The 13,588-nt window shown below is 39.8% G+C and overlaps 1 protein-coding gene across 3 annotated transcripts in view; it reads left to right on the top strand.

Annotated features, from left to right (window-relative positions):
- Positions 1–12,058, top strand: part of LOC113512197 (dynein axonemal heavy chain 1-like) — an 86,129-nt gene extending 74,071 nt beyond the window's left edge. For all 3 annotated transcript variants that reach the window (XM_052893869.1, XM_052893868.1, XM_052893870.1), the window contains 11 exons: positions 817–958; positions 1,560–1,684; positions 2,908–3,072; positions 4,271–4,423; positions 6,081–6,216; positions 6,577–6,712; positions 7,721–7,816; positions 8,869–8,999; positions 9,749–9,930; positions 10,427–10,556; positions 11,825–12,058. In XM_052893869.1, the coding sequence (XP_052749829.1) occupies positions 817–958; positions 1,560–1,684; positions 2,908–3,072; positions 4,271–4,423; positions 6,081–6,216; positions 6,577–6,712; positions 7,721–7,816; positions 8,869–8,999; positions 9,749–9,930; positions 10,427–10,556; positions 11,825–12,039 (1,611 nt within the window). In that variant the 3' untranslated portion in view covers positions 12,040–12,058. The remainder of the gene's footprint in view (positions 1–816; positions 959–1,559; positions 1,685–2,907; positions 3,073–4,270; positions 4,424–6,080; positions 6,217–6,576; positions 6,713–7,720; positions 7,817–8,868; positions 9,000–9,748; positions 9,931–10,426; positions 10,557–11,824) is intronic.
- Positions 12,059–13,588: the final 1,530 nt, after the last annotated feature.

The raw sequence follows: 13,588 nt of genomic DNA, 5'->3' as shown, positions 1-13,588 counted from the left end.
CCTGGAATGTACATCGTATAAAACAGTGCAGTTTCAGGGCAGTACATTTTCTCGAATGCGCAAGTTTTGGATAAGCTTCCTACTTAAGTTTTTTCTAGAGACTACAGTATGGGATTTTAAAAATGACGTATTGTTTTCTTCAGGATTGGTTACGCGCACAAGACACCTCTGCCATTGCATGTGTCCATAGGTCACAGTAATACTTTGTCGTCGCATGGGCTGTAGGAATTGTGCTTAGTACCTTTGTAGATAGATAGATAGATACATAATTTATTTACATTACTTACAGCACACAAATTACAATTCAAACATACACATATATTATGTGTGTGTTTGAATTGTAACACAGTATTGTGTACAGTAAAAGAAATAAAAGAATGAAAAAAAAAGCAACAAAAAAAAGCAAAATATATAAAACAACAATTTCCTTTTTTTTCATGCGTGTGCCATAATTATACAAAATAGTTACAACTCAGTTTATTGCTTTGTCCTCAAAAGAGAAAAACATTGATATTCTGTTGTGGCCAAGAGTCAGTCGCGAATTTCCTTATTAAAAATAATAATAAAAGGAGTATTGTATTATATGGAGTATAGCATATAAAAAAAAAAATGTATTAAAAATTAAACACTCAAATCTCTTAATTCCCTTTGTAAAAATTTCATGCTATGATAGTCTCTAAAGAAGATTTCGATAGGAAGTTCCTAAACGTCTTTAGACTAGATATATAATGCCCATTCCATTTCTATAGTTGTCTTTACATACTGTCAATTTGTAAAATGGATTGCGTATTAGTTCAATAAGTGGTGTTATACTAGAACTGTCACTTGTCGCCGTCCTGGATGCCGGTGCTGGAGCTAAACGTGGAACAGATCCAGCCGGAGCTGGTGCACAAGGACTTCCGACTGTGGCTCACCTCCACACCCTCGCCACACTTCCCCGTTGCGCTGCTGCAGAATGGTAACACAACAAACTCTTTATTGATGTGTACTTAGAATATTGTTACTAAATACATAAAAACAAAAGTGGCTTTATTGCTAAATGTAACCTTTAGCAGACAATCTAAATTGTTCTCCTTCTCAGACATTCTGAATTATTAACCTCGATTGAAAGATGATATATAAACATTAGTATAAAACTCTGTCGTGTATTTGTGCCAGCAAAGGAATTTGAAAATAGAATAAGTAAGGTTTTTTTTAAAAAAAAATGTTGTAAATGTTTTATAGCTTATCGTTTTGTTTTGGTTTTAAATTGAATAAACTTCTTGTCTAACACTAAAATTAAAAAAAAAATGCCTTTCATCCTTAAGTGTTTACCAAAGAACAACTTTTAATTTTTATCTTTTTTCAAACTTTGTTTTAACGATTTAGTACATGAAGATCCTAGAAACAAAATAAAAAAGAAAAAGAAAGAAGTGGAGAGGAAGAGTTTGTTAGGAATAATTTAGGTTTGACTTGTAGAAATTGTTAGAAGATTATGTACATATGGTATTTATACCTAATAAAATGTTATCTACCATGTATTAACTTAAAATCAGTAACGATACTGTATATTGGAACAGGCTATAAAATGACTGTGGAGCCCCCTAGAGGGATTAAGGCGAACCTGCTGAAAGCTTATATGAATCAAGTGCCAGACTTCGTCGATTACTTCAACTCTAACGACAGCAAAGTTCCAAACTTTAAGGTTTCCAATTTACAGTTTTAATATATGTTAAATTTTAAAAGTAATTTTTCATGTGTTTTTTGATTGCTCTGAGGCGTAACACCTTAGACCTCAGGATTTCTTTTTATACAACTTAGAATTGCAAACAAGCTGACGGCCCACCTGATGAAAAGTGGTAACCGTCGCCTATAGACATGAGCAGTACCATGGACATAACAGAGTATACTGTTTCGCCCATGATACCCCCCATACGTTGCCATTCCTGAGGACTCAGATGTTATTCCTCTGTACCCTGTAAATTCACGCCATATCCCACCCTTCAAACTGAAACACAGCTATGCAAACACAACTGCTTTACGGTTGAAACACGAATGGGATATAAGTACCCAAGCAAACGACTTTTGTACAAAGTCTCCCTCTGGTAATAATGAATGAGCATTTATTGGGTATCCATATTCCACTTGCATTTCTGCCGCTATGTAATACTTGCGTGGCTGTGTTACAGCTTGTACAGTGGGATATTGCAGTGAAATTATTTTGTATAGAGACATAGCTTTTAGTCTTGAATGAAAAGAGATTGTCAGTAATAGCATCTAATAGTCTCTTTGGTGGCAATACCTCCTAACAGATCTACTTCCACATTGTTCTCCCTGGAAACAATCCTGGTTAATTCCTAACGCTTTTGTTACGATGAGCTAAAAAGCCAGCTGTTTTCATCCCCACCTACAGCGTATATCGATATCGCAGGAGGGGTTAACATTCCATTATCATTCATTAGAAAAACCCCAATCCCAAGAATGACAAGACATGGTCATCTGCGGAGTATCTCTGTTCTATTCGTATTTCACACGTCAAGCATCTTTTCTTACGTGATTATATTTGGGTTTGAAGTCTGAGATATGATAAGACAAGTGGCAAACGAATTTGTCGATGGAATCGACATCGCTAGCGAGTCCGTGAGATAGAATGAGATAGCAACGCCAGGTGACTCATTCCAACTCACGGACTCGCTAGCGATGTTGATTCCAACGACGAATTCGTTTGCCACTTGTCTAGAGGTTCTGGTTGTAAAACAATATGGATATCACATATTTTTTTATTTTATTCATTTAACACTGTTGCGTTGTACACCACATATCACACTTTGTGACCTGTGATAAGGAGATCTGCAGTACCCTTTACATCTATAAGTCAAGGTTACCACTTTTCATGAAGGTGGACGTGCTATGTATTATTGTTTTTAGTGGCTGCTATTCTCGCTGTGCCTGTTCCACGGCGTGGTGCTGGAGCGACGAAAGTTCGGCCCGCTCGGGTTCAACATACCGTATGAGTTTACAGATGGTGACTTACGCATCTGTATCTCGCAGCTGCACATGTTTCTCGTCGAGTACAGCGAGGTTCCGCTGAGGGTGAGCGCTCATAGTAATTGTGGGTTCAGACTGGAGAAGTACAGAGCATAAAATCCACAATGTGTTCAATACAATAATGTTTTCAGGGTGTTGTTACGGTTGCCACGTTTTTGTAGTGCATCCAAAATGTTTGCTGCAGTATCGACAGATGACTTCTATGCCATCAGATGCAAACGGATCACATCTCTTTTATACCGACTGCGTGGCAGCAGTAACAGCATTCTGTGGGCTTTTTGTAATAAATGCGATAACCCGATCCTCTCATTGTGGGTCGAAAGTATTATAGGGGCCATAAAATGATTTGTTTTTTTTTCTACTAACATAGTTTAAGTCAATTGTTACTAAAAAAAATGGATCTTAGTTATTTGTAACAAAGAAAATATTATTATTATTATTAAAAAAAAAATAGATAAGTACTCGCCACCAGTAATTACAACTTTGTAAACTTACAGATTTAGGTCAAACCGATCTGTTTGTCTATGACTTTATTGTCAAATTGCAGGGTAGCTTTTGTTAAACTATCAGGTTTTAAGTGCTCACAATAAGCCCTATTGGGGGGAAAGAGATTGTTAGCAATTGACAGCCCCATTGCTAGCAATATGCCCTCTTAGGTTGACCTCCACGTGATTCCCCCTGGAAACCATCGTGAATAATTCTTGTTGAATTTGTCACTGACTGTGTGGGCTAACTGACCTTCTACATCCTCACCTATCATTCTTCACTGGTGTCTCGCCGGTGTATACCGATAGCGCGGGTGGGGTAACCATTCCATTATCATCCATTAAAAAATATGCCCCATGATCTGGCATTGCTACTGGAGAGTGCTCACTGAATGGTAAAGATATATTCTCCAGTGTCCCACACAGTATAGTCAAAGACACTGATTTACTTTTGTTATTTTAATATTCGATTTGCTCGTATTTTGTCGAGCATGTTTAGTTCCAACCTGAGAAGTAGTGGGTCAACTTCTTGGATTAATCAATGCTTCAAAATCTTCTATTTAATTAGTAGTAATTAGTACTTTTTTTAAGGGATAATAGTAGTGATTTAGCTTGCGCTAATAGGTTACACTGGCGTCACAATGACTAATGATGATCGGTGAGGATAAAGTCAGATCAGCTGACCCATTACACCATCACATGGTATATTGCTAGCAACGGGGTTCGCTATTCGCTACATATCTTCCCCCTGTCTGCAGATGCTGACGTATACGGCGGGCCACATCAACTACGGGGGTCGCGTGACAGATGACTGGGACCGGCGTTGCCTGCTGTACTTGCTAGCTGACTACTACTCCACCGCCGTGCTCAGCGACCGGTATATGTTCGACGAAAGCGGCGCCTACAAGCAGGTACGTGGAGCTTCTGGGTCAGAAATATCCATTCCAAGGGTATATTATTGGAAGAAAGAGCTATTACTGGGTTACTGGTGCAATGAGAGGGAACACTATTGAGACTAAGGTAGACATCAGCATAGCAGTGCTTGTTGGTTAATTATTACTTCGGTATCATGCTTAGATGGATCGGTACATGTTCAAAGAGAGCAGTGCGAACAAGCAGGTATAGGGGGAGCAGGGAAGACACTCCTGAGACAGGAGAAAATATTTCTGAGACAGAGGTGGTCCTCTGGGACCTCTGGGATAGTGGTAAAGAGTTCTGGAATGTGAGGAGACAGTAATGAGATAAAACTACGTTTGGTATACTGCTAGGAAATAGAGTCAGTATTGGGACAAGAGGGACATTATTAATGGGAATATTACTGGAATAGTAAACGGATACAGCTGGGGGAGATTTCTAAGACAAGGAGGGCATTACTGGAATAATAGATGGAAATTACAGGGTAAAGGTATTTTTCTTAATGCTTTCTACTCAAAAATTGTCTGGAAGTGACATCACTTCTCATTAAAATTAACTGTGATTATTATTTTATAAATGACGTGATAAAGTGTTTTTTTTTTTTTATATTTTATACAACTTAGAATGGCAAACAAGCTAACGGCCCACCTGATGGAAAGTGGTAACCATCGCCTATAGACATGAGCAGTACCATGGACATAACAGAGTATACTGTTTCACCCATGATACCGCCCATGCGTTGCTATTCCTGAGGACTCAGGTGTTATTCCTCTGTACCCTGTAAATTCAACGCCATATCCCACCCTTTAAACTGAAACTCAGCCATGCAAACACAACTGCTTCACGGTTGAAACATGAATGGGACAGAGGTACCCAAGCAATCGACTTTTGTACAAAGTTTCCCTCTGGTAAAATAAATGAATAAATAAGTAAAGTAGAATATTATTATTCTCCTATTGTGACATAGGAGATACTATTTGACAATAGACAGCCACTACTGGGACCAGGCGAATGCGACTGCGATAATGCAGCGACACCAATGGGATATTTATTGGGGGGAAAGGGATTGTTAGTAATGGACACTGAGAATCCCATTGCTAGCAATATACCCAACCAGGTCGATCTTCTCGCGGTTCCTCCTGGAAACTATCATGGTTAATTCCTGATGAATTCATCATGATGGGCTAACTGGCCTGTTTTCATTCTCATCTATTACCCTTTACTGGTGCTCCGCCAGCGTATCCCGTTAGCGGAGGCGGGGTTACCATAACATTTTCATCCATCAAAAAAAAACCAATGGGACATGGTGGGATATTACTTGGACAAGGAGATACTATTGAAAACATACTATTACTAAGATGAGACTACTGATGAATGGGATCACTACAGTAATAATAAAGCTGTATCTATAACATGATATCAAAGGTCACCATCCTCTCTCTTGAATGAATGAATGAGTATACTTTATTTGCATTATACAATATAGGGAATAAGCAAGGCAATAAATATAACGGATACAGTTGTATAAGTACGGTATGGCGGTCTTGTTACTGAGAGCAATCTTTTCAAGACAACCTTAGGATGACGGACTAATTGTTGTACAAGTAGATATTGTTTAATTAAGAAAGTAAAACAACTTCAACTCTCTCACAGCAATCACCGTCGACGACCATCGAGGAGTACACCAAGTACATCCGCACGCTGCCCCTCAACGACGACCCGTCGCTGTTTGGCCTCCACAGTAATGCCAACATCAGTTACGCCATGTCCGAGACCAATGCCAATATTGGTGAGTACATAGATAGTCTTAATATATATATAAATATTTATTTATTTTAAATGTTATTGTATCAAGTAAAAAAATAATAATTAATGAGAAGTGATATAAAAGGCAGCACCAGTGGGAGACTTTGTACAAAAGTCGTTTACTTAGGTACTTCTGTCTTATTCGTGTTTCCATCGTGAAGCAGTTGTGTTTGCATGGCTGTGTTTCGGTTTGAAGGGTGGGATATGCCATTGAATTTACAGGGTACAGAGGAACAATAGCAATGGAGTTATTAGACCTCATTACTAAAAATCCTGTTCCCCCTATTTAAAGTCAGCCGTAAAGCGTATTTAATCACAACTATGTATAAATACCTACACACAGACACGCTGCGCAACCTGCAGCCGAAGGAAGCGAGCGGCGAGGGTGGGCTGTCGGTCGAAGAAATGACGGAACGCGCTGCGAAGGAGATCCTGGCGGTCGTGCCCCCGCTGCTGGACCACAGGCACATCGCCGCCACGTCAGACACCTGTTTACTATTGTTTCCCGCGGCTTTGTCCGTTTTCATCAATATATAAAGTATCCTTCGTAGCTAATGAAAAATTTTACCAGAGGGAGACTTTGTACAAAAGTTGTTTGCTTGGGTACCTCTGTCCCATTCGTGTTTCAACCGTGAAGCAGTTGTGTTTGCATGGCTGTGTTTCGGTTTGAAGGGCGGGATATGGCGCGAATTTACTGGGTACAGAGGAATAACACCTGAGTCCTCAGGAATGGCAACGCATGGGGGGTATCAAAGGGCGAAACAGTATACTCTGTTGTGTCCATGGTACTGCTCATGTCTATAGGCGACGGTTACCACTTTCCATCAGGTGGGCCGTCGGCTTGTTTGCCATTCTAAGTTGTATAAAAAAAGTGTGTTAGAATATACATCTGGTATTTCATTCAAATCCATTCAATCATTTGTAATTCAGGTGTGGTCCCGGCAAAGAATGGACCACCCGTTCCTTTCCCGTGGGTGTCGTAAGAGGCGACTAAGGGAACTTAATGGTTGAGGGATGGACAGCAGCGTGCCTCTAAAATACCAACACCTAATTGTGGTTACCAACTTGCCTGCCAACCGTGGTAACTACTGGTAAAATCTTCAATGAAGGAGGCCTATGTTCTGCAGTGGACAGTTACCAGCTGATATGATGAACAAACGTACAAACATCCATATATCTGATGTTTTAAGAGAGACACTGCTGCCCATCTCTTGTCTCCCTTTAGTAGCTTCTTACGACACGCACAAAGTAAGGGGTGGTCCATTCTATACCGGGACCGATACGGGGTTCTCCAGATATATAACTGTGCAAACCGCACACAATTTGGTGCAGAAGTCTATGCGTGATACCAAAATAAATATAAAAAGACAAAAATCCTAAAAAATAGTAGTTTTAGCTACTTTTATGGTCAGTCGACATATCCTAGTCGTAGTATTTTATTATAATCTAAAAGGATTATTTACCTATTTGTGTGTTTGTTTGTGTAGGTACCCGGTGTCGTACAAGGAGTCGTTGAATACGGTGCTCATACAAGAGGCAATACGTTACAATAGACTCCTGAACGTTATCAACAACTCGCTGAGGTAAACTTGCATTTTGCAGTGTTTAAGGGCCATAAATATCGTAGAGGTATATATAGTACTAAATAACATTTTTTTTTATTTTGTATTAATAACCTTTTATTATTATTTCATTGTTATAAAAATTGTAATTATTGAGACAATTTTCATAAGATATCTGAGTTATGAAACGGGATTTTCTCGTAAGGTATCTAAGTTATGAAATGAGATTTTCTCGTAAGGTATCTAAGCGATGAAACGAGGTTTTCCCGTAAGATATCTAAGTTTTGAAACGGGATTTTCTCGTAAGGTACCTAAGTTACGAAACGGGTATTCCCCGTAAGGTATCTAAAGTTACAAAATGGATTTTTTTCATCGTAGTCATTTGATAGAAAAAGTTGGTATAAACGAGGCAATTAAAAAAAGCAGTACCATGGACATAACAAAGTATACTGTTTCGCCCATGATACCCCCATGCGTTGCCATTCCTGAGGACTCAGGTGTTATTCCTCTGTACCCAGTAAATTCACGCCATATCCCACCCTTCAAACCGAAACACAGCTATGCAAACACAACTGCTTCACGGTTGAAACACGAATGGGACAGAGGTACTCAAGCAATCGACTTTTGTACAAAGTCTCCCTCTGGATCTTTGATTCATACCGATATTATCTATATATTTTTTCTAATAATATCAATAACCAACTATCTGGACAAGCGGCGGTCTTCCATCGTGCGTTGGAATCAACTTCCAGCAGCAGTATTTCCTAACCGATACGACGTCATAACCTTCAAGAAAAGAGCATATTCCTTTTTAAAAGGCCGGCAGCACACCTGCAATGCCGTTGGTGTTGTGGGTGATCATGGGCGGCGGTAGTCACTTACCATCTAGTGTGCCGCAGGCTAGTTAGCCCTCTGTGCTGAAAAAAAAATACATATATACATAGTTCCACCACGTATAGGCAGTTACCTGATTCCAACCTCTCGTATTATCGTTTACTAGTTAACCAATAGCATTGATAAGTTTGCCAGTTCCTCATCCTTATAAAAGTCTATCCTTATGTCTTCTCGTTCAGAGACCTATTGAAGGCCCTCAAGGGTCTAGTGGTGATGTCCGAAGCCCTGGAGAGCATGGCGGCCAGTTTGGCACGCAACGCTGTGCCTCTCATGTGGAGTTCGAAGGCGTATCCTTCGCTTAAACCGCTCGGTACGTCATCATCATCATGTGAACTATTGTTTACTCGTGTAAATTGGTCACACAACCAGTTTAGTCCTCTTGATGAGGTCCAGAGGCGTGTTATGAGAATTGTCGACGATCCCAGGTTAACAGGCGGTATCAAGCAGCTTTTAATTTAAGGCGAGACTTTACCTCTCTTTGTATCTTCTACCGCCTGTACAACGGATTGTGTTCTGAAGAACTTTTCAAGATGATGCCCACAGCCACCTTTTACTATCGCACCACTCGCTATCGGCAGGGAATTCATTTTTTCACTTAGAACTAGATTGGTCACGCATAGTGTGATTTCAGAGGACTTTCCTCTGCGAATTTAGGTTGCAGAATGATCGTTCTGCTGAGGCTTTCCGTAGAAACTGCAGTATGGGGTTCTTCAAAGATTTCTCAAGGGTCGGCAACATGCGCGTGATATCCCGAGTGTTATAGGCGTATATAGACTACGGTAACACCGTTTACTATCAGGCAGTATTACTATATGCTTATTTGCCACTACATTAGTATACTATATACATTAGTATATATATAGCCATACTGTATCGAGGACAATTTGGACTACGACGAATTAGTGGGCCCAGGTTCGATCCCCGGTCGAACTGGCTCTAGTCAGAATGTTCTCGTGATTGTGTCCCCTGATTCCCCGTAATACAAGGTATTTTAGCTCGAGGCTCAGGCGATTAGTGTGATGATGTGGCACTTATGTGAATTTATTGGTGATGATACAGCCGCATGGGTGAAGGACCTGTGCCTCCGTGTGCAGTTCATGCAGCAGTGGGCAGACGGCGGTATACCGAAGGTGTTCTGGATCTCAGGGTTCTACTTCCCGCAGGCGTTCCTCACCGGGGCGTTACAGAACTACGCCCGGAAACACGTTATCGCTATAGATACTGTTTCGTACGCGTTTGAGGTTAATAAATTTATACTGATCTTTCTATATATTACTAGTGATCGGCCCGGCTTCGCACGGGTAGACAGAATTTTTGGGAATAGATTATAACCATTTCCAGAGTTCCATCTATTTCTATTCCAAAATTTATCATAATTGATTCAGTGGTATAGACGTGAAAGCGTAACAAACAAACAAAACACCCTTTTGGATTTATAATATTAGTTAAGGATTAACACTCTGTTATAATCTATTTTACATCAATACAGGGCCGTGGCTAGACCCAACAAAGAACTAGGCAAAAGAACTTTTTGATAGGGCAGAAGCCATAGTTAAGTGATTTCGAAAAAGCGAATCTGTTAAATTTTCTTGAGGCCTTTAATTTTAAGGTAGGGCATTAGGCCTTTTAAGGTAGGGCATTGCCCCTCTAACCCCCTCGCCACCCTCCTAGCTATAGCCATGCACCAATATCATCTTTTATTTAAGAGCTATACGTGTGGTGTGATGTGGTGTGCAGGCGTTGCCGAGTGCACCGGCCAAGAAGCCGGACGACGGATGCTGTGTCCGCGGCCTTTTCCTGGAGGGAGCGCGATGGAACATGGGCGACATGGCGCTCGAGGAAAGCCGCCCCAAGGAATTGCACACAGGTACCTGGAATTGTTATATTTGTACACGCTATTTGCTTTGCAAAACAGCGCTAAAATCAATGAACGGCGAGATGTTTGGTAGATACATTAGATGTATTAAAAAACTAAATTTTTGACCATTACTTTGTATACGTGGATTTCAGCAGTATGAAAATCGTTTAAATAAATCACTTTAGATAGCGTATTGAGATAAAATATACATATGTTAATAAATAAAATAATATATATATATATACCCCAAATGATTGGGATAAGGGTAGGAAGATGATGATTGAGATAAAATATACACCAGTTTTGAAGTAAGATCCTCAGAAATACGACTGTGAACACGCTAGTGTACTGTAATTGAGTGGTACCGAAAAGAATACACAACAAGTAAACAGAGAGTCAGACAGACAGGCGGCATTTTTAAAAATTATCGTATTATTTTTTATAGGCGATGGTTACCACTTTCCATCAGGTAGTGTCAGCTTGTTTGTCATACTAAGTTGCATAAAAAATGGCGTAAATAACACCTAATGGCGTCTTCTAACGGTCAACCATAAGGCATGCAGAAAATTAAGTAGGCTCATAACAAACAAAAAATAGAAATACAACCGAGTTGAGAACCTCTTTTAAATGGAGTAGTAACCCCGCCTGTGCTAACGGGATACGCTGGCGGAGCACCAGTGAAGGGTGATAGATGAGAATGAAAACAGGCCAGTTAGCCCATCATGATGAATTCAACATGAATTAACCATGATAGCTTCCAGGGGGAACCGCGAGGAGGTCGACCTGGTTGGGTATATTGCTAGCAATGGGATTCTCAGGCTCCATTACTAACAATCCTTTACTCCCAAATACTATATGTTAAGTAACTTATATGTATGTATTAGATGTAATGTAACTTGTACCTCCACGATCCACCGTCATTGTGAAAACCACGACCACTCTGCCAAGAGTGTACGACTGAAGAGAGAGAGAGAGAGAACTTGTACCTAGCCAATAATGATTTTGCATGCTTTACACTATAAGGCGACCATTTGTACTTCACAATAGATCAATGTAATAATCATGATAAATCAGAAATCATCTGTAAAAACAATGTTCTGGTAAATAAATCAGTCTATACCAAGTCAATTGGCCAGTATGTAGATAAGTTTCATAAAAGAAGACCGTGCCTATCAGTTATTGCTGACTGAGATAACAGAAGAGAGGTATATTTAAAATAATTTTTTTTTCAATGCTCCTTACGTATACTTGAACCAATTTTTTCTGCTTTCTAACAGAGATGGCGATTATGTACATGAAACCCGAGCAAAACCACAAACTGCAGCCAGGTCTATACGAGTGTCCCACATACAAGACGTTGCTCAGAGCCGGGACGCTGTCGACTACGGGCCACTCCACCAACTACGTAATGACCATAGAGCTAACTACACACAAGCCACAGGCGCACTGGATCAAACGGGGCGTCGCGTTGTTTTGTGCTTTAGATTATTAAACTTTTTATTAAAAACAAATTACGAACTAACATGTGTAGTTTCTTTTGTGGGACATTTTTAATTTTTTTTTTAATGGATGATAATTTATTTATTTATTCATTAAAAATAATTACAACATTATAACAGCAAAAGCCAAATGTTATAAATATAATGGCATGGTAACCCCGCCTGCGCTATCGGTATACACTGGCGGGGCACCAGTGATAGATGACTGATGAGGATGAAAGCAGGGAGAGGGAGACTTTGTACAAAAGTCGATTGCTTGGGTACCTCTGTCCCGTTCGTGTTTCAACCGTGAAGCAGTCGTATTCGCATGGCTGTGTTTCGGTTTGAAGGGTGGGATATGGTGTGAATTTACAGGGTACAGAGGAATAACACCTGAGTCTTCAGGAATGGCAACGCATGGGGGGTATCATGGGCGAAACAGTATACTCTGTTATGTCCATGGTACCAGGTGGGGCGTCAGATTGTTTGCCTTTCCTACCTGCCTTTGTGGTAAAAAAAATGGCCATAAGTATTTCCTAGTAAGGAAAAATTATCCGGGTCAGCTAATTTATACTTTAATCCATCATAAACAAAGAAAATACCTGTCAAAGTTCTCGATTATTCATTAAACTGCTTAAAAATCGTGTATTTGATTATACTTGCAGCATTATTTCCATTTTACTTTGGGCTTTATCTAATGCCATAGATTAAGAAAAGACCTACGCTGCCAACTTTTTACGTCCAAGCTCTAATGCACTTAAGTAGTACTCTGTGGTTATGACAATGATATATCTGTTGTGTGTAAAGTTTTTTGACACGCTCCGTGAATACCATGCATTGTACTCATAATATACCCTTCTATTCTTTCCCTTGAGGGATGGATGATAAGTATTAGAGTAATATTTCGTTCACAATTGACGGTTATTGATATTTACAGCTGTAGTAAGGTTAGTTTTATGTTTAAACAATCACACGGGGGAAGGTAGTACTTCGAGTTTCTTATAATATAATTTGTAAGTAAATAAATAAAGAATTTAACGTTATAAGAGGCGGGAATTAAGGTGATTATTTGGGTAAATTACGATGATTTACCTGGGTTATTTCAAACGTTTCGACTGGGTTTTTTTTTTCATTATTACCCATTTAGGGTAAAAATGGAATACTTACCCCGCCTGCAGTATTAATATACACTGGCAGGGCACTAGTGAGTGATGATAGATGAGGATGAAGCAGGTTAGTTAGCTCATCGTGACGAATTCAACAAGAGTTAGCCACGATGGTTTCCAGGGGGAACCACGTGGGGATCGACCTGATAGGGTATATTGCTAGCAATGGGGCTGTCAAACCCCATTACTAACAATTCCTTTCCCCGTTTCGACCGGGTTACATCGGCTGTGGTCAAGAGTAGATTGATGTAACGCTGTCATGCACTTTATCTACGAAACATATATACAAAAGAGGACGCTGAATGACTCACTGACTCATATATCAGCGCTCATCTTAAACCCCTGAATCTTGAAATTTTGCAGATTTTATAATTTAATACGACCTTTATATAACGTA

The sequence above is a fragment of the Galleria mellonella genome, unplaced genomic scaffold (genome assembly GCF_026898425.1).
Source record: "Galleria mellonella isolate WM207_F2 unplaced genomic scaffold, CSIRO_AGI_GalMel_v1 utg184, whole genome shotgun sequence".
Taxonomy (NCBI): Eukaryota; Metazoa; Arthropoda; class Insecta; order Lepidoptera; family Pyralidae; genus Galleria; species Galleria mellonella.
The sequence above is the reverse complement of the archived record's forward strand: the minus strand, read 5'-3'. Positions and strand labels throughout refer to the sequence as shown.